The sequence below is a fragment of the Nomascus leucogenys genome, chromosome 19 (assembly GCF_006542625.1).
Source record: "Nomascus leucogenys isolate Asia chromosome 19, Asia_NLE_v1, whole genome shotgun sequence".
Taxonomy (NCBI): Eukaryota; Metazoa; Chordata; class Mammalia; order Primates; family Hylobatidae; genus Nomascus; species Nomascus leucogenys.
This window is the reverse complement of record NC_044399.1, coordinates 60,309,879-60,335,172: the sequence shown is the minus strand read 5'-3', so window position 1 is coordinate 60,335,172 and position 25,294 is coordinate 60,309,879. Positions and strand designations below refer to the sequence as shown.

Sequence of the window (25,294 nt, the reverse complement as noted above, 5' to 3'; positions counted from 1 at the left end):
TTAGCCATGAAGCCATTTATATTCCTTCCTCTAGACAGATAGTGTTGAGACGCTCATGTCCTCATTCATTTAATAAAGTTTAATAAAATGCTCATCTGCTTCGTTTATGTGCTGTGTCTCTCATTAGATTGTGAGATCCTGTGTGTCTCAACTTGAGCAGGCTTCCATCAATACACAAGGATTCCCCGTATGAGCCTGACACAGAGTACATAGTAGCCTGGGGGAGAATGAGAGATAACTGGAGCAAAAACCTGTGGTGAGTGAGACAGGGGATACCTGAGCCAAAGATGAACAAGACACAATCTGTGCCCTGTAGAAGCCACAATGCATGCGATGCCTGCACCACCACCACCCTCACCACCACACTCACCACCAACACCACTCACCACCACCCTCACCACCACCCTCACCACCACCCTCACTACCAGGCTGCTGGGTATGTCATCTCAGCTCATATGGAGTAACCAAAAGGGACAGCAAATATTCTCTGGTTTCATGCTTCTCAAATATTCCCATAAAAGTAGGCCACACAGCAGGAGAGCCCGAAAACACGTTCCCCCAGAAGTTGGAGGGAAGAGCCTGAGCCTGCCCCAGCCAAACACAAAATGCCTTTGATGTCTCAAATTGTATCTTTAAAAATTCATGTACATTGTACATTTTGCATTCTATTTCATAATATATTCACGATTATTTTAATGTGAAACTTTTAGAAATTACCTAATTTTCCTCCCATTCCAAATCTTCAAGTAAAATGGATGCCCCAGCCCAGGTTCCCAGTTGGAATTCACAAAGCCTGTTTTGAGAAGTTTAGAGCTGGTCCCGATACCTCATTTCACAAGTAAGGATGTAGAGAGGTTAAGTGACTTGTCCAAGGCTACATGACTAGTGCTAGAGCCAGGAACACGAACCAGGAGGCTTTCTCCAAATCCAGGGCTCTTTTCATTCATTCATTCATTCATTCATCCACTCATGTCATTCATGTTGGTGCAGAACCCCCTGGGTGTCAGGAATCAGGCTTCAAGTAATGAATGAGATAAATACAGTCCCTCCACTCGTGTCACCCAGTTTACAATGGTTTACATTCCTACTTGGAGTACCTTCCAGAGTGGGAAGACTCCAAGATTCTCCAGAAGAGAGATGAGCAAAGCATATCCCTCCAATGCCCTTTCAGAGTGGAAACTGGTCTGCAACCAGTGCAAATGGAAAGCTTAAGTGCCCCTCTTCTGGGCTAGAATCATTTTGCTAACATGAAACCAGTGACCACAAACTCCTTATAACAGCCTTGAAGGTCATCAACGATCTGGCCCTGCCTACTCTCTAAACTCGTCTTGCACAGTTTCCCCCTCACCCAGCAGGTTTCACTCACCTGGCCTTTGGGTTCACTCTGAGCCACTTCCCAGCTCTGAGCCTTTGCCCACACAGCCCTCTCTCCCCAGAACATTCTCCCTGCCTGGCCCACATGCTCTTATGGCCAACTCTTTCTCATTCCCTGCTTCTCTGTCACCACCTAGCAGGGACATAGTCTACACACATCCCATCTTCCCTATCCCAGTACCACATTAATTTCCTTTATAATCCTTGGGCAGGCATTTGTGTTGTTAATTACAACAACAATGGCCCTCATTCTTCACCTTTCCCTGTCTTTTGCAATGAGACTTTGAAATTTCATCCATCTTTAGCCATGAGACTTTGAAATTTCTCTCACTAAAGAGGTAGAGTCTATTTCCTTGCCCCTTGAATCTAGGCTGGCTTTATGACTTGCTTTGGCCAATAAAATAGAGTAGAAGAGACTATGTGAAGCCTTGTGTGTTTCTACTTACTTCCTTGCAATTCAGTCCGCAGCATGGGATTCTGCCTAGGCAAGATTGCTGGGAGATGAGAGGTACATGAAGCAGAGAAAACTCATCTCACTCATCTCAGCCTAGGCCACTGCGACACATGAGTGGCCTCATCCCTAGACAGATGAGTGAACCCAACCAAGATCCACAGAGCCACACAGATGACCCCACATGCATGAATAATAAACACTTGCTGTATGTTGTTCTATTTTTCTGGTTGATTGTCACACAACAATAGCTACCTGATAGCTTGTTTAATTATTTTGTCTCAGTCCTAGACTAGAAGAAGCTCCATGAGAGAGAACCACGTCTGTTTTATTCACCGACGTTTGCACATAGTAGGTGCTCAATAGATGTGCTGAATGAGTGAGTATTCCTGCTTGGTCAGGCTGGTCTCTTGCTCACCTCTGTGCTCTATCTCTGTTGCATTCTTACATAAGTGTAAGGAGTGAGCCTAAATTCGAGAATGACCTTCTAAACCCCCCAAGGTCAGTTAGAACTGTCCTCTCCCCCAGTCCTGACCACAGAGCTGACCTCGTCTACACCTACAGAAGAGGAAAGAATCAACATCTAGAAAATGTCCTAGAGAGTATCATCTCTGATCCTCACTCATCTCGATGTCTACCATCCTCTTCCCATGAATGAAGACATCAATGCCTTTGTTCTTTAGCCAAAAAGATGCTCCTCAGAGGGCCATTCGAGTCCTTCATTCCCACAAGCCACTTGTTTCCCCAGCATGGACAAGGGGATGGGGAGATGGGAAGAAGAGAGCCCATCAACCATCCAGTAATTATGACTAAGAACAAACTCAACAGGAGAAATGTTTCAGCAGGGCCTTTCCAGGCAGGCATAGCAGGGGAGTTCAGGGAAAGTACTTCCGGGCAACTAGCCCCTTGGAGGAACCTCAGACTGATTTGGAAACAATAGTCTAAATTAGAGAGATAGGATGAGGAGCTTCATAAAGCTATTTTAAACAAATCTCCCTGAAAAACACTAGGCCTTGGGGGTGGGGAGAGGCCTTCTCTTTAATGTTCCAAAGCAAAGAGTGGTACACAAAGCTCTCTGTCAGTGAGAGCTTTGTGTACCACTTTTCCCTATGGCTCTCACTGAGACAGCTTTTTCCCCCTGGCTCTCACTGAGAGAGTTCTTAGTTCCCCTAAGAACTCTCTAAGGTATAATAGGCAGCCACACAGCAATTGAGTCAGGTGATCCCCTCTCCCACCCACCACTTTTGCCCACCCTGTCCCCTGATGAGTGGGCTTGGGAGAACAAACTCTGGTTGCTGTGGTATTAGGAAGACCCCCATGAAGAAAGTTAGAGGAGTATGGGATGAACCTGATGACCTCCACAAATGGGGAATGGAACCTTCTAGACTCTGACCCTACCCTTCCTCATTTGCCTCTCCCAAGCGCATGCCCCCACCCACAGGAATCACAGATTTATTTAGGAGGCAGCTCTTTTTGGAGTTGGCTCCTCCGGTCCAGCTTGCTCATGACCTGGGTGATGTCCACGGTGTTGGCTGCTTCTCGGGCCTTGGCTTCCTCTTCCAGCTGTCTCAGGATGACAGGGCTTGGGCTGGAGCGCAGGTGACGCCGCATAAAAGGGAGGGTAGAGCTGGAAGGAAGGACGGATTGGTGGTTGGAGGAAAATGACACAGCTTGCCCAACACTGACCCTGTCACACTTGATGGGAGCTGGGGCTGGAAGGTCCAGAATCTAGATTTTGTTCCCTCGTTTTTCCAGTGAACCTCCAGTGGGGTCCAACCTTGGCTCCTTTCTCCCCACTTGGAGGATGAGACCAGAGTGAGTACCAACTGCCATCAGATTTTAGGCCAGGCACAAGGAAGACCCTTTGGTTGGCGAAGCTGCATTGAACTTCTACAATATATAGAAATCAATTTGTTATCTTAACTTCTTGTAACATCTTCATGAAAGAAGTGGATAATGAAGGCTTGGGTACTGGAGAGAGTTAGAACATTTGTTTCTTTTCTTTTCTTTTTTAGGGGGGGTTGGGGGATGGGCAGCGGGGATGGAGTCTCTCTGAATCACCGAGGCTGGAGTGCAGTGGCACGACTTCGGCTCACTGTAACCTCCATCTCCCAGGTTCAAGCCATTCTCATGCTTCAGACTCCCAAGTAGCTGGGACTACAGGCATGTACCACCACACCAGGCCAATTTTTGTATTTTTAGTAGAGGCAGGGTTTTACCACGTTGGCCAGGCTGGTCTCAAACTCCTGACCTCAACTGATCCATCTGCCTATCTCCCAAAGTGCTGGGATTACAGGCGTGAGTCACTGCGCCTGGCTGGAGCATTTATTTTCAAAAGCTATGGTTCTGGGAAGGAAGGAAAGAGCTGGACTGTCCAAGATAGCTAGGCCCCAGTGAACAGAGAAAGAGGGAAGAGGCCTGAAGAGGGCTGGTGAGCTGGTGGTACCCTGCTCATGCACAATATCTTGACACATGCCAGAACCTTCTTCAAAGCCAAACTGGATTCCTGGAACCAAACTCTCCCTGCCATGGCCTTAGGAGCCAGGACGAAGCTCTAGGTATCCAAGTGATGTAGTGGGCAGTGAGCAGTGGAGCCCACCTGCCTTTGAGGGCCCACATAAGCTTGGAGCCAAGCACTTCAGCAGCAATGAGAGACAATGACCTGCAACCTACTCCAGATTTCTGGACTACATAAGCCCCTTGATTACATAAGCCGCTTGAACTCTTGTATCTACCTTAGGGAGAAGAAGGGCTCCCCTACCAGGATGTAAAGCCTGACACTGACATTGGATCTCTCACCAGCCCTGCCAAGGGGAAGGCTTGGAGCTAAGTGTAACTTGTCATGGAAAAATTAAGTTTGAATACATTGTCTTATACCTGGGATCATGGAACAAAATTCACACCCACTGCAGTCCTGGTATGGACACAGAGCAGGCTTCACACTTTACGAATGCATCCATGTGTAATTCTCACTCACAATAGTGAGAATTCTCACGTCTGCCCCAACTTCTAAAATATCTGGAGAGAGAGGTACGAGACTCCTCTTTTTTCCCCTCATTACTTTCTGGCAGAACTACTAGAGCTATTAAAGGCATTTCTTCTAGCTTAAAGTAGAAGCTTTTAAGTCCCCAAGGACACTGAACTCCCTTCCTTACTTGGTAAACCCAGAAGAATAGCACCACAAAGACCTTCTTTCTCTCCTTTTCACAACAGGGCCATTATCCTCAAGAATGAAACCAAGTTGTTTTTTTTTTCTCCTTTGATAAAGGCTCTGGTACAGCCATCCCCCTTTTGAATTGATGGAAGATGCTGGAAAGGAGCCCAGTGTGGGCTGACCCAGCAAACAGGGGAACGGTCACTCACTTTGTGGGGGACAGGACACACGATGGCTGGTGGAAAAACCTCTGCCAAAGCCTTACAGTGTTGTTCAAGCTGCCGTTTCATTTCTATTCTGAATCTTCAATCCTTGTAGATTGAATTCCCCCAGAAAAGAGTTCAATCTGCCCCTCAGGATATTATTTCGTCCATTGTCCTAATGGCTTTATCAGATGAGATGATCCACATCTCCAATGAGAAGAGTGAGAATGAACGAGTTCATGGACTTCTAAAACATGGTCCCCGGAGGCAGCAAGAATACCTAGTCCGTTACTGTCCGTTTCCCCTTCACTGAGCGTTTTCTCTTGGGGTGCAATCTGCTATTCTCTCTAAGGTCTGAGAACAATTTAAATACAAGGATGTAGCTTAATTAATTCCCATACATCAGTTTGGAGGTAACGTGTTAGCAGTTAAAAAAAACCAAGGAGAAGCTTCCATTTGTGATAAGGGTAATTATTGGTCTGATCCTCCAAACTCTTTCAAGCCAGCATTAGGGAAACAAAACTTACCGGTGGTAATTACTAAGGAAATCTTGCTAGAGTGATTTCAGGGCATTATGAAGCAAATGAGGCACTCATTCCCTGAGCAATACTTCCCAGTCCCCAATATTTTCATCAAGAAAATATCTCCATAATAGCCATTTGGCTGAAACAGACCCTCACTTCTCTGTAAACCAAACAGCAGGCAGCCAGCAATTACAGATCATTCCACTTGCCTTTTCTTGGTGGTTTCCTGAGGTTCAATAGCTTTGGCCAGCATTTCCTTATAGATCGGAGATTTTAAATAGCGAGCATAAGAATCCTAGTGGGAACAAGAAAATGACAGTAATTATGGGAGAAAAAGCAGTCAAATCAAACCAATACCCTTGCCATTTTCAAGCCTCCCTTGGCAGTAGAATGGAAAAGTTATGAGAATTTGTCTCCTTGGGTGAAAGGTGTTCGGGGAAGTGTTGAGAGCAGTGGTTCTCAATCGTGGTCCCCTCAAGAAGCATCAATTTCACCTGGGAACTCCTCAGGCCCGCTCCAGCCCTCCTGATGAGAAACTCTGGAAGTGAGTTACCCTGAGCCTGAACAGTCTCAGGTTTTACAGCTCACAGCTTCAGATCCTATCAACACTGTCTGTGATTCAGCCTGTGTTGTAAATGTAGCCAGCTGCGTAAAAGCTGCTACAGTTAAAAGTACACTAGACCCAGAACTGCTTAATTTGTCTCACTTATTCTCATATGCTGCATGCTACGTGCCAAACAGGTGAGACAGCTGGTCATGTATGGAGACATTGCCTGTCATCATTTGTTCATATGAGGATGCCTAAACAATTAACAATTAACGACTACCTGAACAGTCTCCGGGTAATTCTGCTGCAGCTTTGAGAATTACAGTCTGTAACCCTACACACGACGATCCACCTTGGAGTGGTTCAGTGAAGCCAGCATGAGACAAGAGGACACCTGACCTCTCCTCTCCAAGACTTTCTTCCAAGGAAGATGAGCAGCCAGAAGTATGGAGCCCACTTCTAAGCCACTGACATCTCTTTCTGCCCTGTGTTTTGGGTGTAAAGGCAAGAGAAAAAACAAAAACAACCAACGCTTAGAGTCCAATTATGGGGATGTTTACTCGGACCCTGGGCAGTTTCAGAGAAGCTTCATGGATGCTTGTTACTTTTAAGCCAGCGGAAAACTCTAGTCATACCCAATATGGGACAAAGCCCACTGCAACAAACGAGGGATTGAGATATTTTAAAAATTTATTGAAATGGCACTATTCTAAAGACTAAGTGGGAGGAGTAAAAGTTATGAGAACTAGGATAGAGTCTAGGAATAGGGATCATGGAGCCACTGGGATACGCTGAGTGTATCGCCATAGGACATAGCTGTAATGGCATATGGAGAGTCCAGTGGGCATATATGCCATTCTTTTCTGAAGTTACCTATGACTGTTCCATTCTGGCTAGCAGCTGGCCTCCCTGGGCATCCCCTAAAAAGCTGTATGAAAAGAAAACTACAGTTTTGTTTGTTTGTTTGAGACGGAGTTTCACTCTTTCGCCCAGGCTGGAGTGCAGTGGCGCGATCTCAACTCACTGCAACCTCCACCTCCCGGGTTCAAGTGATTCTCCTCCTGCCTCAGCCTCCTGAGTAGCAAGATTACAGGCATCCACCACCATGCCCAGCTAATTTTTGTATTTTTAGTAGAGACGGGGTTTCACCATGTTGGCCAGGCTGGTCTCGAACTCCTGACCTCATAATCTGCCCGCCTCAGCCTTCCAAAGTACTGGGATTACAGGCATGAGCCACCGTGCCCAGCCGAAAACTACATTTTTAAGAACCAAAACGTTTTAAAATACATTAAAGAGGATTATTATTAAAGAAACCCTGCTGTGAATCTTCTAGTAACAAAAACACAGAGACAGCCCACTGATTCAAAAAACACAGAAACACCCCACTGATTCAAAAAATGATGAAAATGGCTAATCTGGCTTGGTGGCAATTCTAAATTATTACATGCTTTAAAAACAAAATAAAAATATTTTTAAATGATACAATAAAAGACTAAATAGAAGAAATATAAATCAGGAAAGCTAATCAGCATTTACCATTCACACAAACCTATATACATAACCTATATCACATAACCATATCATATTCTCTATCTCATATAACCCATATCACATACTCTATCTCATATAATCTGTATCACATAACCTGTATCATATAATCTCTCATATAACCTATATTGAATAGCCTATATCACATAGCCTATATCATATAAACCACATCATATAACCTATCTCATATAACCCACATCATGTAACCTACATCATATAATCTATATCATATAACCTATATCACATAACCTATATCAGATGGCCTATATCACATAACTGATATCACATAATCTATATCACATAACTGATATCACATAATCTATATCACATAACAAATATCACATAACCTATATCGTATAATCTATATCATATAACCCACATTACATAATCTATATCACATAACCTATATCATGTAATGTATCTCATATAACCTATATCACATAACCTATGTCAGATAGCCTATAACACATTATAATCTATAACATATAACCCACATCATATAACCTATATCATATAATCTCTCATATAGCCTATATCACATAACCTATATCAGATAGCCTATATCACATTATAACCTACATCATATAACCTACATCATGTAACCTATATCATATAATCTCATATAACCTATATCAAATAGCCTATATCACATAACCTATATCATATAACCTGTATGACATAGTCTATCTCATATAAGCTATATCACACAACCTATATCATATAATCTATCTCATTTAACCTATATCAGATGGTCTATATCACATAACCTATATCATATAAGCTATATCACATAACCAATATCCATAACCTATATCACATAATCTAGCTTATATAACCTATATCACATAACCTACATCAAATAGCCTATATCACATAACCTATATCCTATAAAGATACTTTGCCATTAAAGAAATCATTGCCATAATGAGAAGTTGAAGCACCCAAAGAAAGTCTTGTCAAGGATGGCACCAAAGAAGAATCAAACTAGACAAGTTCTTTAAGGCTAACTCTGAGCCTCCGATTCTAGTTTCTTAAGAAAATGATTTATTTTTCTCTCAGGTCCCCTTCACATATATTTTTTTTAATTCCCACCGCATTCACACTTTGTTAATAATCCAGAGGGCTATCTAAATTCTCACAGGGTCTTACTACAATCACACACACACAAATTTGTCTGTCCTAGACACTAGGCCTCTATGTGTAATATTTGCTTGGGGCTAGGGTGGTGAGAATTGCCATCACTCTGCAGCAGAAACTAAGAGCTCGGCCTTGAAACCCAGGCAGACCTGGCTATGAATCCCAGCCCCATCTCTGGTGAGACCTTGACCAAGCCACTAGATTCTGCAGCAGCAAAGCCTAACTTGTGGGTTGTCTTTGAGCATAAAGTTCTGTGTTTCGCACAGCGACTGTACCTTGTAAGCCCTCAATGAATGATGGCTGTTATCATAATGCTATCATTACTAATGCCATTACTCCTACCTGTCTACTACTGCAGAGTAGGGCCTGTAAGGATGCACACAGCTTCCACAGGAGTCCCTCTAGGCCTGTGGGTGAGGGGCTCAAGGCAAGTCCACCCCAGTGGACAGGTAGAAGAGACGATTGACAATTCTGGGTATTTTTCTCTCTCTCTCTCTTTTTTTTTTATATATATATATAGAGACAGGGTCTCACTGTGTTGCCCAGGCTTGTCTCAAACTTCTGGGCTCAAGATATCCTCCCATCTCAGCTTCCCAAACTGCTGGGATTACAGACATGAGCCCCCATGCCTAGATGCATCCCACAACCAGCAAAGCGCTAGCCACGTATCATCTCCCTTTTTCCTATATCTAAAGAATTTTCCAGGTACTTAGGGACAGAAGGCCTATCTGGACCCTGTATCCACAGCACGGACCCACCTACCTTCTTCATGAGCATGTAAATGTGGGTTTGTGCGGCGTCCAGCACGTAGCGGTGGGGGTGCTTCAGCCCCTTCACTGTGATGTCCATGGTTTTGCCATCTATGTTGATCCAGCGCCTCGCCCCCGGGGCCAGGAACAGCCTGGGGTGGGAGGGAGATGTTAGCAAAAGTAACTAAACCAAGTCGGTTCATGGAAAGCTCACAGCTGCTTGGGAGGGAAGGACTGATATGACTCAGGTTACCGAGGGTGAGGGTGGCAGTTTTTTTAGGAGACACTAAAGAGTGTGAACTTTTGAAGAGGTTGTCAAGCAATTTTTCCTCGAAGCAGGAAACATCCAGTATTGGGAATATGAATATTTTAACTTTGATGTTTCCAACCTCCAGGAGGGAGAGCAAGAAGGGGCCGGGACCCAGGTTGGATTAGGTCCTGGCCATGAGGGTGAAGAACACAGCCTCCGACTTCACGCCTTCTGCACCAGGATTCCAGGGCCAACCTGGGACCAGGCTAAGACACCTTCACACAGGTGTTCTGGGGGTCTCTGCTCCTCCTCTCCCAACCCACATGTGCTTTGTAATGAATTTCACATGCTGCGTCGAGAGGCAGCTCATGGTCCCAGAACCCAGAGGTCTGACCCCCTGGGCAGACAGGCCAAGGCTCCCAATTAGACCAAACTTGGCCACACTTCCTGAGCGTGTGGCTCTACCTGGGATGTCAGGATGCAGAGATCTCTCAGTATTTCCAATTCTGAGCTGTTGCTGAATTAGAAATACTCATGTGAATATTTTCCCACCTTTATAAGATATACATTAAAATTTTGGAATTGAAACTGAGATTCACATAACCAGGGAGCCTGGGGAAGAAAGAGACTGGTCTAATGGCAGAGGCAGCAGGCTTCCTGTAGCAGATTTTTGGAATCAGGAGTTGTGTGTGTGTCACTGCGTGTAAGGCAGTCAGGCACCCATTGTACTGCAAAGGATGTCATGGAAGCTTCCTGGACTGACAGCCCTCCCCACTGCACCCCACCTGCACCCCCATTTCTCTCAGTGCATGGATCCCCTCCCTGTGGGAGGAGCTGGGCAAATTTGCAAGAAAGTGCATGAAACTCTAAGTATAAGAAGAAGTGAGACCTCAAGCTTTTCTCTTCAATGCTGCTGGTGCTTCTCTGGAAACCGGGGTGTCGCAATCTGAGTTCATTTGCAGGAAGGACATCCAGGGTCCAGAGGCCAAGTCCTCAGAGGGAAGGGGCTGTTTGGCCTGCTGCCCGAAGTTCAGCACCATAGTCTGGTGGCTGCAAATGGCTGGTTCCCGCCCAGCGTGGTGCTTGGGCTTTGGGAAACACAGCTAAGCACGTGAGTATGAACTAAAATGCTGGGCCCTTGGTGTCCAGGATTCATGTCCACTGCAGCCAGTGCAGATGAAAGGGATGGGACCACAGCGAGACAGGAGCACCCACCAGGCCTGCAGGGGTAGGAGTGTCAGGGAGGGGGAGTGTGGCTTTCAGCAACTTTGGGGGTCTCATCACACCTTCCCCTCCCTCTCCACCTGGCCACTGAAAACAGGACTGACCCTTTTAACCTGGAACCCTTGGCTCTTGTATAATTTGGAGGAGAGACAGACCTGGAGAGGGATGGACTTATTGCTGCTCGGAACAAGTAGGGGCTAGAGCTGTGATGTCAAGAATGAGATATGCCCGCCCATGTTTGTACCCCAAGCTGCGCCCACTGTCCCAGACATGCGGGAGGAGCTCCCTTCCCCTGTGTTCCTCACATCTCTAAGGAAGCGTGAGGAATAGGTTTCCCATCTTTCTTCTTCTTCTCTCTCTCTCTCTGTCTCTCTCTCTCACACACACACACACACACACACACACACACCCCTCAGGACACCTAAGACGGCTTTAGTCAAAGACAGAGCACTCTGCACTGTAATTCGGGACAGCTTGCTTTTTTTTAACCCCTAGACTCATTCCCATAGGAACAGGTGACTCACACTGCATGTCTCACCAGGCTTTCTCCAGGAAACCCCCGAACCTCCCAAAGCAGCGGGGAAGTGTCTCTAGCATGGCAAGTACAGTGAACTGATGCTGACCAGGGCCCAGCCAGCTACCAGGCTATTGTCCTCCCGTCCTATCTCCACCTCAAGCGCAATGAGGTGGTCCTCAGAGGCCCAAGGGAAGGCTTTCCAACACCCTGGCTGATGCTCACTTGTAAATCTCCTCCGCTTTCTCCTTGACTTTGGACTGATCTCCATACTTCAGATCCTCACAGGCTTCCCAGAATCCCAGATTCTCTCCTGCATGGTGAGAAGTCCACACGGATGAGGGCCGGGCAGGAAATAAGTTGGGAGAAGAAAAGAGGAAATAAAAGAAATGAGTCAGCCAGGATGGATTCCATTTCCCAGCTCAGTGAACACCTTTCCTGCCGCAGAACAAGCCATTGCACATTGTGATGCAGACAAAAATACTCCTTGGGGAAAGGAGTCACATCTTCACTTCTAGGGCCTGGAAGAACATTGGGAACTTAGTAATTGCTCAATATGTGGTCTTAGAAATAAACTAGATTAGCACCTACTATGTTTGCAGCAATGCATTCACACTGTGGCAGCTTCCTTTCCTCCAACGATACACAGGCCGGGGTTCATGTCACCCTCCAGAGGTTGTCATACTCTTTTTTATTCTAGAATTTGGCTGTAGCAAATATTGCTTGAACGAGCTCGCACATGAATAGGCTTCTATACATGCGTTGCTACACTATGGTTTTCTTCATCAAGACCTCCTTCCTTTGCTCCTATTGAATGACTGAGTGTGAGTTCTTCCTCCTTTGTTTGGCTGTGCTTAGAGAACCCATCATTTGCAGTCCCTCACCAGGCATATTCCAGGCCAACGGTTCTTACAGAGAGGCTGTTCAAGAAGCAGTGCTGATGGACTGACCCTCAGGGAAGGTCTGGCCAGGAGCAGAACTGAACAGAGCATCACCTGAGCCACAGGGAATTGGCCCAGAAGGAAAAGCCAGGTTCCCCCAAATCCTTCATCTCCCTCCAATTCGAGGTTCTCTAACCTGCGGCGTCCAGAGGCACCATGCATATGTTCATACAGTGGTCCCAGGTGGCAATTTTTGCCTGGGAAAATAAAGACGATCACAAGAGAGAGCAAGTGTGTGTGTGTGTGTGTAAATCGTGGAGTGTGTCACAGTGTGGGGAAATGAACAACAAAATCCTCTCCTCTCCTTTCTCAGTACAGTTGACCTTGAACAATTAAGGGGTTAGGGCACAGACCCCCATGAAGTGGAAAATCCAAAAACGTAACTACAAATAGCCTACTGTTTACCAGAGGCCTTACTAATAACATAAACAGTCAATGGACACATAAGTGGATATGTATCTACATATATATTTTATGGATATACCTTTTCATAACTTTTTTCTATTTCTAGGCTATGCAGTTCATCTGCAAGTTTTTTCAGATTGTTGCAAATCCCCCCAAGTTTTTAAATATATTTACTGAAAAAAAAAATCCGCCTATAAGTGGTCTCGTGAAGTTCAAACCAGTGTTGGTAGAGGGTCAACTGTATTTTTTAAAAGCTCCTGGGTGTTTCATATTAGAAAAGGCTGCACAGTTTTAAACTAGTTAGCATTTGTCCCATAGCTCTATAGAGGTCCTTCCTTTTCAGCATGAACTTTAGGGCGTTCTTTGGACTGAGATCACAGACCAGTGATGCTCTTAACTAAAATATAACCGATCTGACAACAAGTGCCATGTAAACCATCTTGCCCATAGCAAAAGACAGTTGATTGCTTAGTAAAATTAAATAAGCAATTATTCATGATAGCCAATAAGTGGAAAGCACTCAGATGTCCATCAATAAAAGAATAGATGAACAAAATATGGTGCAGACTACAAGGGAATATCATTTGGCCTTAAAAAGGAAGGAGATTTCGGCTGGGCACGGGTGGCTCACACCTGTAATCCCAGCACTTCGGGAGGCAGAAGTGGGCTGATCATAAGGTCAGGAGTTCGAGACCAGCCTGACCAACATGGTGAAAGCCTGTCTCTACTAAAAATACAAAAATTAGCCAGGCGTGGTGGCGGGCGCCTGTAATCCCAGCTACTCAGGAGGCTGAGGCAGGAGAATTGCTTGAACCAGGGAGGTGGAGGTTGCAGTAAGCCAAGATGGCACCATTTCACTCCAGCCTGGGTGACAGAGCAAGACTCCGTCTCAAAAGAAAATGGTTAAAATGGTAAAATTTATGTTACATATGTTTTCCCACCAAAAATATTAAATGAGCACACAAAAATGTGTACACAAAAGTTCATAGCAGCATTATTCATAATAGCTAAAAAGTCAAAGCAACCCAAATGTTCATTAACTTACAAATGGATAAGCAAAATGTGGTACATACAAACAAGGAAATATTGTGGGGTCATTAAAAAGGAACCAAGCAGCCAGGTGCAGTGACTCACGGCTGTATTCCCAGCATTTTGGGAGGCCGAGGCAGGTGGATCACCTGAGGTCAGGAGTTTGAGACCAGCCTGGCCAACATGGTGAAACCCCGTCTCTACTGAAAATACAAAAATTAGCCAGGCATGGTGGCAGGCACCTGGAATCCTAGCTACTTGGGAGGCTGAGGCACGAGAATCGCTTGAACCCGGGAGGCAGAGGTTGCAGTGAGATGAGATCACGCCACTGCGCTCCAGCCTGGGTGACAGAGTGAGACTTTGTCAAAAAAAAAAAAAAAAAAAAAGGAACGGAAGCGCTGTTATATGCTGAAACACAGACAAGCCTTGAAAACATTATGCTAAGTGAAAGAAGACAAAAGGTCACATATTGTATGATTTCGTTTATGTGAAATGTCTTGAAGAGGTGAATCCGTAGGGGTAGAAAGTAGATTTGTGGTTGCCTAGGGCTGGGGTTCAGGAGAAGGAGGAATAGAAGATGATTCTAACGGGTAAAGAGTTTCTTTTTAGTGTGGCAAAAATGTTCTGGAATTAGTGATGATGGTTTCACAATTTAGTGAATACACTAAAACCCCTGAATTGTACACTTTTAAAAAGTTAATTTCATCATATGCAAATAATATTTCAATTTAAAAATCTTTTTAAAAAGTAAATGAGCAAATTGATGATTTATCTTCCCTGTTCATACCTAAAGCCTCAGGAATCTCATGAGGAGATTGCTGATAATACGGTTGAAATAATGCAGGGAAATCTTTTCGCTGGATTCTCACTAAGGAATGAGTGGACGGGGAGAAAATAAACTCAGGGTGTATGTTGTCACTTTGCCACTAGATGGCACTATAACCACTTATTCGCCAGTCCATCCATCTTTTCTGGGTTTCGTTCTAGAGTGGCAATTAGACTTGATTAGGGAGACGGATTATCAGCAATCCATATTATCATGTAATAGTCTGCATCCGGCAGTCAGCCAGGCTAAAGGCATGTCCAGTAGGATTCGTTTCTGGAGCAGTGCCACAGACAAGTGGATCTTGGGTAGTAAGCAGCCGAGTGTCAAGGCTCAGGCGTGATGCCCCCAGGGCCGGGGACTTAGCAAGGAAGTAAAAGAATCCTGTAAGGGTAAATATTTCAATGAAGGTGGTGAATGCACAGCCTGGTTCTGATCTGGCCTCGTATTTTTTGCGGATGCTTCTCCGGGAAGTGCAGTATGTTTAAAAAGCCACAGTCCTGGTGCAGTGGTTCACGCCTGTAATCCCAACACTTTGGGAGGCCGAGGGGGGTGGATCACTTGAGGTCAGGAGTTCGAGACCAGCCTGGCCAACATGGCGAAACCCTGTCTCTACTAAAAATACAAAATTAGCCAGGTGTGGTGGCACGTGCCTATAGTCCCAGCTAGTTGGGAAGCTGAGGCAGGAGAATCACTTGAACCTCGGAGGCGACAGTTGCAGTGAGCCGAGATCATGCCACTGCACTTCAGCCTGGGCAACAGAGTGAGACTCCATATCAAAAAAAAAAAAAAAGCCACAGTGCCCCTCATGAGTTGACATTCAGAGATGAGACATAAAATGTGGCCCTGCCCATTCCACTAAAATCCATATCCTCCTAAGGCCCTAAAGAAATCAGGCCAGGAGCTAAGGTGATGGCTGTCAATCACCACACATTGGAATCATCTGGGGAGTTTCCAAAACTTCAGAGATTCCAACCCCCACCAATTTAAAAGCAACTTTAGGGATGAGATCCAGGAAAACATGTTTTAAAATATCCCCAGGCAGACTGAATGTGTAGAACCACTGAGCTAGAGAAAATCAGGAAGCCAAGAGCAGTGGCTCACGCCTGTAATCCTAGCACTTTGGGAGGCTGGGAAGGGCGGATCACCTGAGGTCAGGAGTTTGAGACCAGTGTGGCCAACATGGTGAAACCCCGTCTCTACTAAAAATACAAAACAATAGCCAGTGTGGTGGCAGGCACCTGTAACCCCAGCTACTTGGGAGGCTGAGGCAGGGGAATCGCTTGAACCAGGGAGGCGGAGGTTGCAGTGAGCTGAGATCATCCCACTGCACTCCAGCCTGGGTGACACAGCAAGACTCTGTCTCAAAAAAAAAAAAAAAAGGAAAGGAAGAAAGAAAAGAAAAAGAAAAAAGAAAATCAGGCTGGGAGACAGAAAGAGAAAGAAAGGGAAAGCCTGCCTGTCTCCCTTCCCTTCCTCCAGGTTCATTATACTTAGAGGCTGGAAGGAGCCGGGGCTCCTCGGGTGACAGTGGGGGCATCCACATGGATGGAGCCCTCAGAAATGTGAGGGATCCGAATGTGGATTCTGTGAGCAGGTGCAATTTTCCCCCAGACGGTGAGGCCTCTCTGAGTCCATGGAAAGATCGAGTCTTGGGCTCAGGTCCCATTCTTAAAGCTGTGAAAGGAAGCGACTGTTTAAGGGCATAAGCAAAGCTCTGAAAACATCTGCTGAGAAATTCCCCAAACCCTAGGCTAGATATTAAAGGACTCTTTCTAAAAGTAAGTTATTTTAATTTTTTTTTTTTAAACAAAGACTCACCACTGAATTCTTTCTTGAGGAAGTACTGGAAGCTCTGTCGACCTTTGGGGTCTCGGATCAGTTCGCTGAAGTTGAAGGCCCATCGCTCCACTCGCATCTTGGTTGGGATTTCCACCCTGCAAGGATGATTTGTAAATGCACCAGACAGGTAGGGGTTGTGCCAGGTGGTGGCCTGGGTTGGGGTGAGGGCCTTTAGTCTCATGGCCCAGGGCTCAATCCAATCCTCCTCCTCCTCCCAACCCCTGCACAACATATAAGCCAAGTAATCACTTGCTAGGAAGATGCGGCCACAGACAAGTCCCCTGGGACTCACATCAAAGACATGACCATCCCAGAGGTGAGAAGGATGCTTACTGTGGGGAGCCCACACTCAGGTCCTGCTCGCTTAGCCTTAAGGACAAACGAATTCAAATGCCTCCTCCAAGGCCTGGTAACAGCCTGGAGCCCGGCTGGCAGAGGGTCAGGCTGCCACCTGGACCAGGAGAGAATTCTGGAGCAGCATTGGTGATGGGTGCTACAATCACTGCCACCTGCTGGGTGCCTATCACCCATGACAGCTGCCCCTCCACCATGGCACACCCTGGCTTCTGGTGGGAGCCGGTGGCTCCTCCTATACCTGCCTCAGGCCAGGTGCCTTGGAGTAGACCCATTTGCCATCTCTGCACTCCCTTTCAGGGCTTCCTCTAAGATGCAGGTCCCACTGCACCTCCTTGTTTGGAAAGATTTCCCTGATCCCAGGTAGGACATTCAAGCCCAGCTAGCAGAGATCTAACATTCCAGAAAATCAGAAAAAGACTCAGTTTTCTCTCCTATCCCTTATGGAATTCTCCTAAACCTAACACAGACCTTTGAAACTAGGGTTTTAAGTGCCTGACACAATTTTTCCCACTGATATAGCAGCTAGGACCAGAACCAGGCACAATTCATGCCTATAGGATCCAAGATAAAGCATGCCAAGCAGGTTTTACACTTTCCATAAGAACAAGTGTAAAAACAATAAGAAAACTGATAACATTAACAACTGCCATTCACAGTACATTGTCCTATGTGAGGTACGGTGTGTTACACACATACCATTGAATCCTTAAAAGAACACTATGAGTTGAGTATTACTATCCCATTTTATTGTCAAGAAAACCGAGGCTCAAAGAGGTTAAAGATTTGCCAAGTCTCACATAATTAGTAAGAAGCTGAGTTGTGACGACAACAGTGGTTTGCAAAGTTCCACATGCACCAGAATCACCTGGAAGACTCATTGAAACAGATTGCTGGGTCCCAACCTCAGAGTTTCTGATTCAGTAGGAGTGGGTGTGGCCCAAGAACACGCATGTCTGACAGGTTCCGTGGTGCTGCGGATGTCGCTGGTCCAGGGCCCACACTGGGAATCAATGCTCTAAACCAGCCTAAGGATCCTGGCTGCTTGTGAAAATCAGCAGAGCTTTCAAAAAACACCGCTAGGGGTGAGAGAGCAACCCAGGCCAACTAAATAAGAGGTTTGGGAGGATAAGGCCTGAACATTGATGTTTTTGTTAAGCTTCCCCAATCATTGTAACACTGTTCTAAAATCTAAACCGTTAAGAACAAGACTTCTCGCTTTCATGGGAGCTAAGCTATGAGGATGCAAAAGCTTAAGAATGACGCGATGGACTTTGGGGACTCAGGGGAGAAGGGTGAAAAGGGAGTGAGGGATAAAAGACTACAAACTGGGTTCAGTGTATACTGCTCAGGTGATAGGTGCACCAAAAAATAAATATATATATATATGTATATATATATATATATATATGGTTCAATACATATATAGGATCCACAAAAAAGAACAGGGCTTCCCACTTTAGTGGGGAGTTCCAGTTGTCACCCACCCAGTGCCTTCTGATCAATGGTTCTTACACAGAACACACCCTTTTCTTCTCACCAGCAACCTCTACCTGTCTTCAACACCGTGCTCCCCATTTTATTTAAAATTCAGCTGCCATCCATCTGTCCTCCCCAAGCCCTCCTAGGACAACCCTCTTCCTGGCCAGGTTCCCTGCCTTCTCCTCCATGGAGAGCCAGCGTCCGCACACGCTTGTCCACAGGCCGACACAGGTCTCCTCTCTCATTCAGTACCCTGGGAGGCAGACATGGGCTGCAGAGAAGCACCCCAATAGCCAGAGCCCAAACAGGATGAGGGAAGCCTCCCCAGAAGGTAGTTCTGGAGTCTTTGACTCTGCAGTTGACCTTAGTAGACAGGGGAACCCCAAATCCAGAGGAGTGGCCTCCTTAACCAGTTGGCTGCCCAGAGTGGGCCACATGGAATAGGAGCCAGTGTTGCTTGAGATGAGAATCAGGGCCCTCCCAGGCCAGGCCTGCTTACCCAGCTGGGTCAGTGTCACCTGTGTGTTTCTCATGGCCTCGACAGCGTTAACCCAAGCTGTGACCTATACCTGGCACTCCCTCCTTTCCCATCACCCCACCTCCCTCACACACTCAGGCCTGTCCCTTCTCCCCTGTCCTCCTCTCTCTCTCCCTCTAACTTGACCATTACACTCTTCTCTTCTTCCTCCCTCTGTGTGCTGGAACTCTCCTGCGTTTCTGCCTCTGCCCCCTCTTCCAAATAACGTAAGAGTGCAGGTCCAGTGAGCAATGACTCTTCAAAACAGTCAAACAGAGCCAAAGGGCAAGGGAAAGGGCAGGCTTCGGGCCCTGCCTGCCCAGAACTTAAGTTTACTCTAATTAGATATCAAACATGCAAAGCCATACATATGATTTTTTAATTTTCAAAACCCATCTGTTGTTAAACATTAAGTCACCATTTGACTCAGCAATTCCACTCCTAGATATACACCCGAGAGAAATGAAAACATGCCCACACAAAAACCTGCCCACGAATGTTCATAGCCGCATTCTTCATAATAGCTAAAAGGCAGAAACCACCCAAACGTCCATCAGCGGATGAATGGATAAACAAACTCTAGTGCATCCATACCGTGAAGATGATTCAACCATAAATGAGAATGAAGTTCTGATCCATGCTACAAGATTCATAAACCTTGAAAACATGATGCTAAGTGAAAAAAAACTCATCACAAAAGACCCCATAGCCTTTCCTAGATTTCCTAGAAGCACAACACCTAAGAGATGAAATCAATACACAGGTCAACTGACCAGCCTGTCCTCTTTTCCTGTATCGATTTAGTGACATACTTATTACTGTCTTCTTAGAAACTTGCTCGAATCGAGTAGCCCCTGGGATTGGCAAGTATCTGACAAAATCAGTTCCTCTTCTACTTGTGAAATGAAATATTGTCTGCCAGCCAGTCTCTCTGTCATTCCTCCGATTCCAGTTGTTGCCCTTGATAGGAAATGTCCAGATAGACAAATCCGTAAAGACAGAAAGTAGATTCATAGTTACCTAAGGCTGGAGGGGATCCAGGGTTTCTTTTTTGTGTAATGAACATGTTTTAAAATTGATCGTAGCTCTATGAATATAATAAAAACCATTGAACTGTATGCTTTGAATGGGTGAATTTTATGGCATGTGAATTGTAACTCAAAAACGGGTTTTTAAAAAACACCAATATATAAAATACATACAATTTTGCGTTTAAGTCCCAGAACTGGGTGTCATCGGTGATCCAGGGGTTGCTGGGGAGGCAGCCTGACATGATGGCATCATTGGATGAGAACTGCTCGCTGTATTTCACAATCCTGAAAAGCAAACAGAAAATGATTTCCTAGAAGCTCGACACCCAAGATACGACATCAATGCACAGGTCAACTGACCAGCCTGTCCTCCTTTCCTGTGTCATTTGGCGACATACTTATTACTGTTTTCCTAGAAACTTCCTCGAATCAAATAACCCTTGGGATTGGCAGGTATTTGACAAAATCAGTCCCAATTCTACTTGTGGAATGAAACATTTTCTTCCATCCAGCCCCTCTGTCATTCCTCTGTACCTGTTTCTTTTTTTTTTTTGAGACAGCCAAGCTGGAGTGCAGTGGCACAGTCTTGGCTTACTGCAGCCTCCCCCTCCCAGGCTCAAGCCATCCTCCCACCTCAGCCTCATGATGAGATGGACCACAGGCATGCACCACCACCTGGCTAATTTTTTTTTATTCTTTGTAGAGATGGAGTCTCACTATGTTGCCCAGGCTTGTCTTCAACTCCTGGACTCAAGCAATCCTCCTGCCTCAGCCTCCCAAAGTGCTGGGATTATAGGCATGAGCCACCGCTCCCGGCCTAGATTTTTATCCTTTAACAAATACTTCCCTATCTCCCCTTCCCCTTTCCCTTCCCAGTCTGTAGTAACCTCTGTTCTACTTTATATATTTTCAAATAGCCAGAAAAGAAGATATTGAATGCTCCCAACACAAACAAATGATAAATGTTTGAGATGATGGATATGCTAATTACCCTGATCCTATCACTATACATTGTATGTATTGAAACATCACTATGTACCCCCTAAACATGTACAATTATGTGTCAATTTAAAAGACTTTTCTAAAAAAGAGCTAATTCCCTTGAGTTGAGTCAGACCTTCTGAGTCAATGTATTGCCTGCTGTCTGGGTATGGAAAACCTGCTGTGCCTCCTCCCCATAGGTGGGGAATTGTGTCCACAGTGAATGTGAAATGCACCTGTCCTGAAGTCTTCCCTCAGCCATGAGATTTGGACAGAACAGGATCCATGCCTTGGAGATAAACCACTGGTACCTTAGAGACAAGCACTAGGTTTGCAATTCTATTCAGAACTCAAGCCCTCTGGCTTATTCTCTCCCAAGACTCTCTTAGTTGACAATCAGACCTTTTTTTTTCTTTTTGAGACAAAATCTTGCTCTGTCTCCCAGGCTGGAGTGCAGTGGCGCTATCTCAGCTCACTGAAGCCTCCTCCTGAGTTCAAGCAATTCTTGTGTCTCAGCCTCCCAAGTAGCTGGGACTACAGGTGCACACCACCATGCCTGGCTAATTTTTTGTATTTTTAGTAGAGACAGGGCTCCATTTTGACCAGGCTGGTCTTGAACTCCTGACCTCAGGTGATCTGCCCTGACCTCAGCCCTGAACTCCTGACCTCAGGTGATCTGCCCACCTCAGCCTCCCAAAGTGCTGGGATTACAGGCATGAGCCACCTCGACGGGCCCAGACCTTTACCAGTGGAGAAGCTGGAGGAAAAAAACAGAAACAACAACAAAAAAAAAACTGGTTCACGGGTCAAAACACTAATGATGTCAAAATTACGGTAATGAGGTCCTGAGACAAATAAAAATTGGAAAGTGGGTCTAAGAAATATCCTTGGGTCTCCTTCCATTTTCTTTCTGTTTGGTTTCATGAAACTGGGTTTATGGAACACAGAAGTAAATGGTTTTGAGTTTATCATAGAACAATGATGATGATTATAACCCAAAGTGAATGCCCCTGAGTACACAGGTGCTCTCCTCAGCTGGGATCAGGGCTCAGCAGCAGCAGAGTCACTGAAATGTGGGTGGGGTCAGGGCATATTTTCTCAGGCAGGTGGCATTTTTGCAAACTGGGGACATAGGAAGATGTAAAAAAATTTTACAAGAGCCCAACCCTTAACCATATTGAAGGAAGGCACTAAACAAAACACAGCATCTTCAGTCCCAATTAGTACCATGACTTGAGTCTTACACAGTCAGAATACATGATTAGTCACATCGTGCCTCCCAGGAATAAGCCACGTTTATTTTCACGTGTACAGGAAAATCCCAGAGTTAGCAATGCAGTCCTAAAATAAATTCTGCATTTTAAAGGAATAACTGCTTGCATGTGGGAGGCGGCGCTCAGCTCTTTCTCGTCTCCTAGATGATATCCTATGGGGGGCTGGGTCAAGGTAGCCAGAAAGTTCAATAAATCAAACATAAATGTCCAATTTATCTTAATGGGATTTTAAATCAAAGATGAACAACGGACATTTAGTAGCACGTGGAACCAGTAAACATGACTCACACACCCCTAATGAATTGGAACGGGTAACGATAGGAACCCAGGCTGTCTTGGATCCTCACAGGGTCTTCAGCCCATGGACTTCCAACTCTTTCCACCTTCCCCATCCACACATTAGTGGATTCCAAGAAACATAACAGTCTTTCCTAGAACCTCACCTACCCTTGATTTTGCCTAACCCAAGATGAGACCCGGAGGCTTATCCTGAGAGATGAATTAGGAACTAAGCCCCCAAGAGCCTGGTTTTGTCCCTCCCAGTTCTGCTGAGTCTTCGGTCTGTCAGCCCAGGACTTGTTGAGTTCGCAGAAGTTCTCCTCTTGTCTACCTGTTGCTCAGACTTTAGCAAGTTCAACAAATCAGGGACATACCCTCCCAGGGACACGGAAGACTTCACTGTGGACCTCGTCAAGGCCTGTTGGTAATACATGATCTGGAAGAGACACAGTTGTCAGAAGGCGTTCAACCACCACCCCCCTCCCAACCCTTCAGTATCACTACACACAGCCTCCAAACCCAGAAGCCATTTACCCAGAGCCGCACCCCGTTCCATGCCCAGAGCCAGCCCCCTCAGTACCAGTGGGTCAGGCCCACAGTGGACAGATGACCACAGACTTCAAATCAGTGGCCTCCTTCAGCCATTATGCATTAGTCTGGGAAAAAGCATCAGCAGAAAAAAAAAAAGTTCTAAGGAGCATTCAGCTGAGACACTGGGACAAACACTTGGCTTTTCCCTCACGTGCCTTTGGCGGACAGAAGCAGAGAGTGGTCCCCACCACAGGTGACACATCCTTAAACTTCCTGATTCTGCAGCATTGGCCAAAGCAAGTTATCCCCTCCTCAACCACCTTCCTCCACGTTCAGATAGCTAACCGCACATCCCACCTCAATGCCCCATGGTTCCCAGGACTCTGTCTTGGGCCTCAGACATGAGATTTGCCAAAATCGGCAGTTTGCCACCTTGGGTAGATTCTGGCCCTGTAATGATAGCGCAGGGGCCACGTTGGGGATATAGAGTCTCTGCAGCCTGCAGCATTGGTTCCACAGTCCTCTCTGGCCACCCCTCAGCTCTGTGCCTTCGAGGGGTTTTTCAGACCCTGAGTGTCAGCCTCAGCCCCAGCCAGAGCTTACAAAAGATGCTTCGTCACTCTGTGCTGTCCATGAATTTGGAAATAATTGTTTGGACATTGCACGTGGTTTTCATTTCATTACCAAGTGCAGAGGGTAAAACAAAGTACATATAATCTGTTAGAAGATTTAAAACCATTCTTCACTGGAAGTGTAAGACTAATTACCTCTTTTTTGACAGCAACGACTGTTTGTTTCTGTAAAACAGAGAAACAAAACCGTTAAGCAGATGTCATGAAATCATTACAGTTCGAACACCCATTTGAAAAATAAAAATCCTTCCCCATGAGAAAAATGCCCATTTTTTCTTTCTTAAAAGATAGGATTTCCCCATGTCTGCTGCCTCCACTCTATTCTATGTAATCCCTGGGGAATAAATACCAAGTAAGAGCTTTGGTAAGCGAACGAGCATAACTTACCACTGTAACTTCGCTCGCCTAAAGGCCAAGATGAATTAAGGACTAAATTTGGAATTGGTGCCGATTTAGCATAGTGCCTACAGAATGATCCGTAGAGTGAGAGATACAGATTCCTGTCTGAGATATGGATTAAGAGAAAAATGGGGAAGGCCAGGTGCGGTGGCTCAAGCCTGTAATCCCAGCACTTTGGGAGGCTGAGGAGGGAGGATTGCTTGAGCCCAGGAGTTCGAGGCTAGCCCGAGCAACATGACGAAAACCCGTCTTTACTAAAAGTACAAAAAAATTAGCCAGGCATGGTAGCGTGCACCTGTAGTCCCAGCTACTTGGGAGGCTGAGGTGAGAGGGTTGCCTGATCCCGAGAGGTTGAGACTGCAGTAAGCCATGATCATGCCACTGCATTCTAGCCTGGGTAACAGAGCAAGACCTTGTCTTAAAAAAGAAAAAAAGAGAGAGAGAGAGAGAGAGAAGAGATAGAAAAACTAGCACAGTGCTTGGCTGTTGGTTTCCTTTGTTACAGGGGAGAGCTCTGAAGCAGTGGTGAGATGCATTCCCCAAGTAGTCATAACAATTTGACCAATAATATACGTTGAAAAATAAACCAATGTTACCAAAAATAAAGCACATAATGGAAAGGCTTGAGGCGAGCATGGACTGCAAGCTGAGTCCCCAAGTTGAGCTGCCCTGTGGAATCAGGCCCCATCCCCTTGCTGAAGCTGTTGGAGCAGGGTCATACTGGGGATAAGCTTCAGGGTGTCCCCTCTCAACTTTTTGAGTTAAGGCAGAGAAAGAAAAGACAATTCCAAGAGGGGCTTCATGCTCAGGCTCTTAGAAGCTCCTGGAAACCATTCAGATCTATCTCTGGCTAAAATACATAGATCTGCAGTTGCAGTGGGCCGTGCTTCCTCTGCACTGCTTTTCTGCTCCATGTAACTCTTGGAGGCTGGGCAAGGTGGTGATCCCAGCCTCAGTTCTTCTAGGTTTGGTTGTGTCCAGGGGCTGGTTGGTACTGACTCTTATACTTCAAGAGGAGCCTCTTTTTGTTGCTGTTGTTGTTGTTGTTGTTGTTGTTGAGATGGAGTCTCTCTCTGTTGCCAGGCTGGAGTGCATGGTG

General features: G+C 45.7%; 1 protein-coding gene across 1 annotated transcript in view; it reads right to left on the bottom strand.

The window, feature by feature from the left end:
- Nucleotides 1-25,294, bottom strand: part of RGS9 (regulator of G protein signaling 9) — an 89,406-nt gene that overhangs the window by 13,230 nt on the left and 50,882 nt on the right. Inside the window, exons 10-17 of the mRNA XM_030800297.1 lie at nt 23,932-23,961; nt 23,008-23,069; nt 20,271-20,384; nt 16,695-16,810; nt 11,901-11,988; nt 9,701-9,839; nt 5,916-6,001; nt 3,335-3,452 (exon numbers count right to left, since the gene is read on the bottom strand). Coding sequence (XP_030656157.1) covers nt 3,335-3,452; nt 5,916-6,001; nt 9,701-9,839; nt 11,901-11,988; nt 16,695-16,810; nt 20,271-20,384; nt 23,008-23,069; nt 23,932-23,961 — 753 coding nt within the window. The remainder of the gene's footprint in view (nt 1-3,334; nt 3,453-5,915; nt 6,002-9,700; nt 9,840-11,900; nt 11,989-16,694; nt 16,811-20,270; nt 20,385-23,007; nt 23,070-23,931; nt 23,962-25,294) is intronic.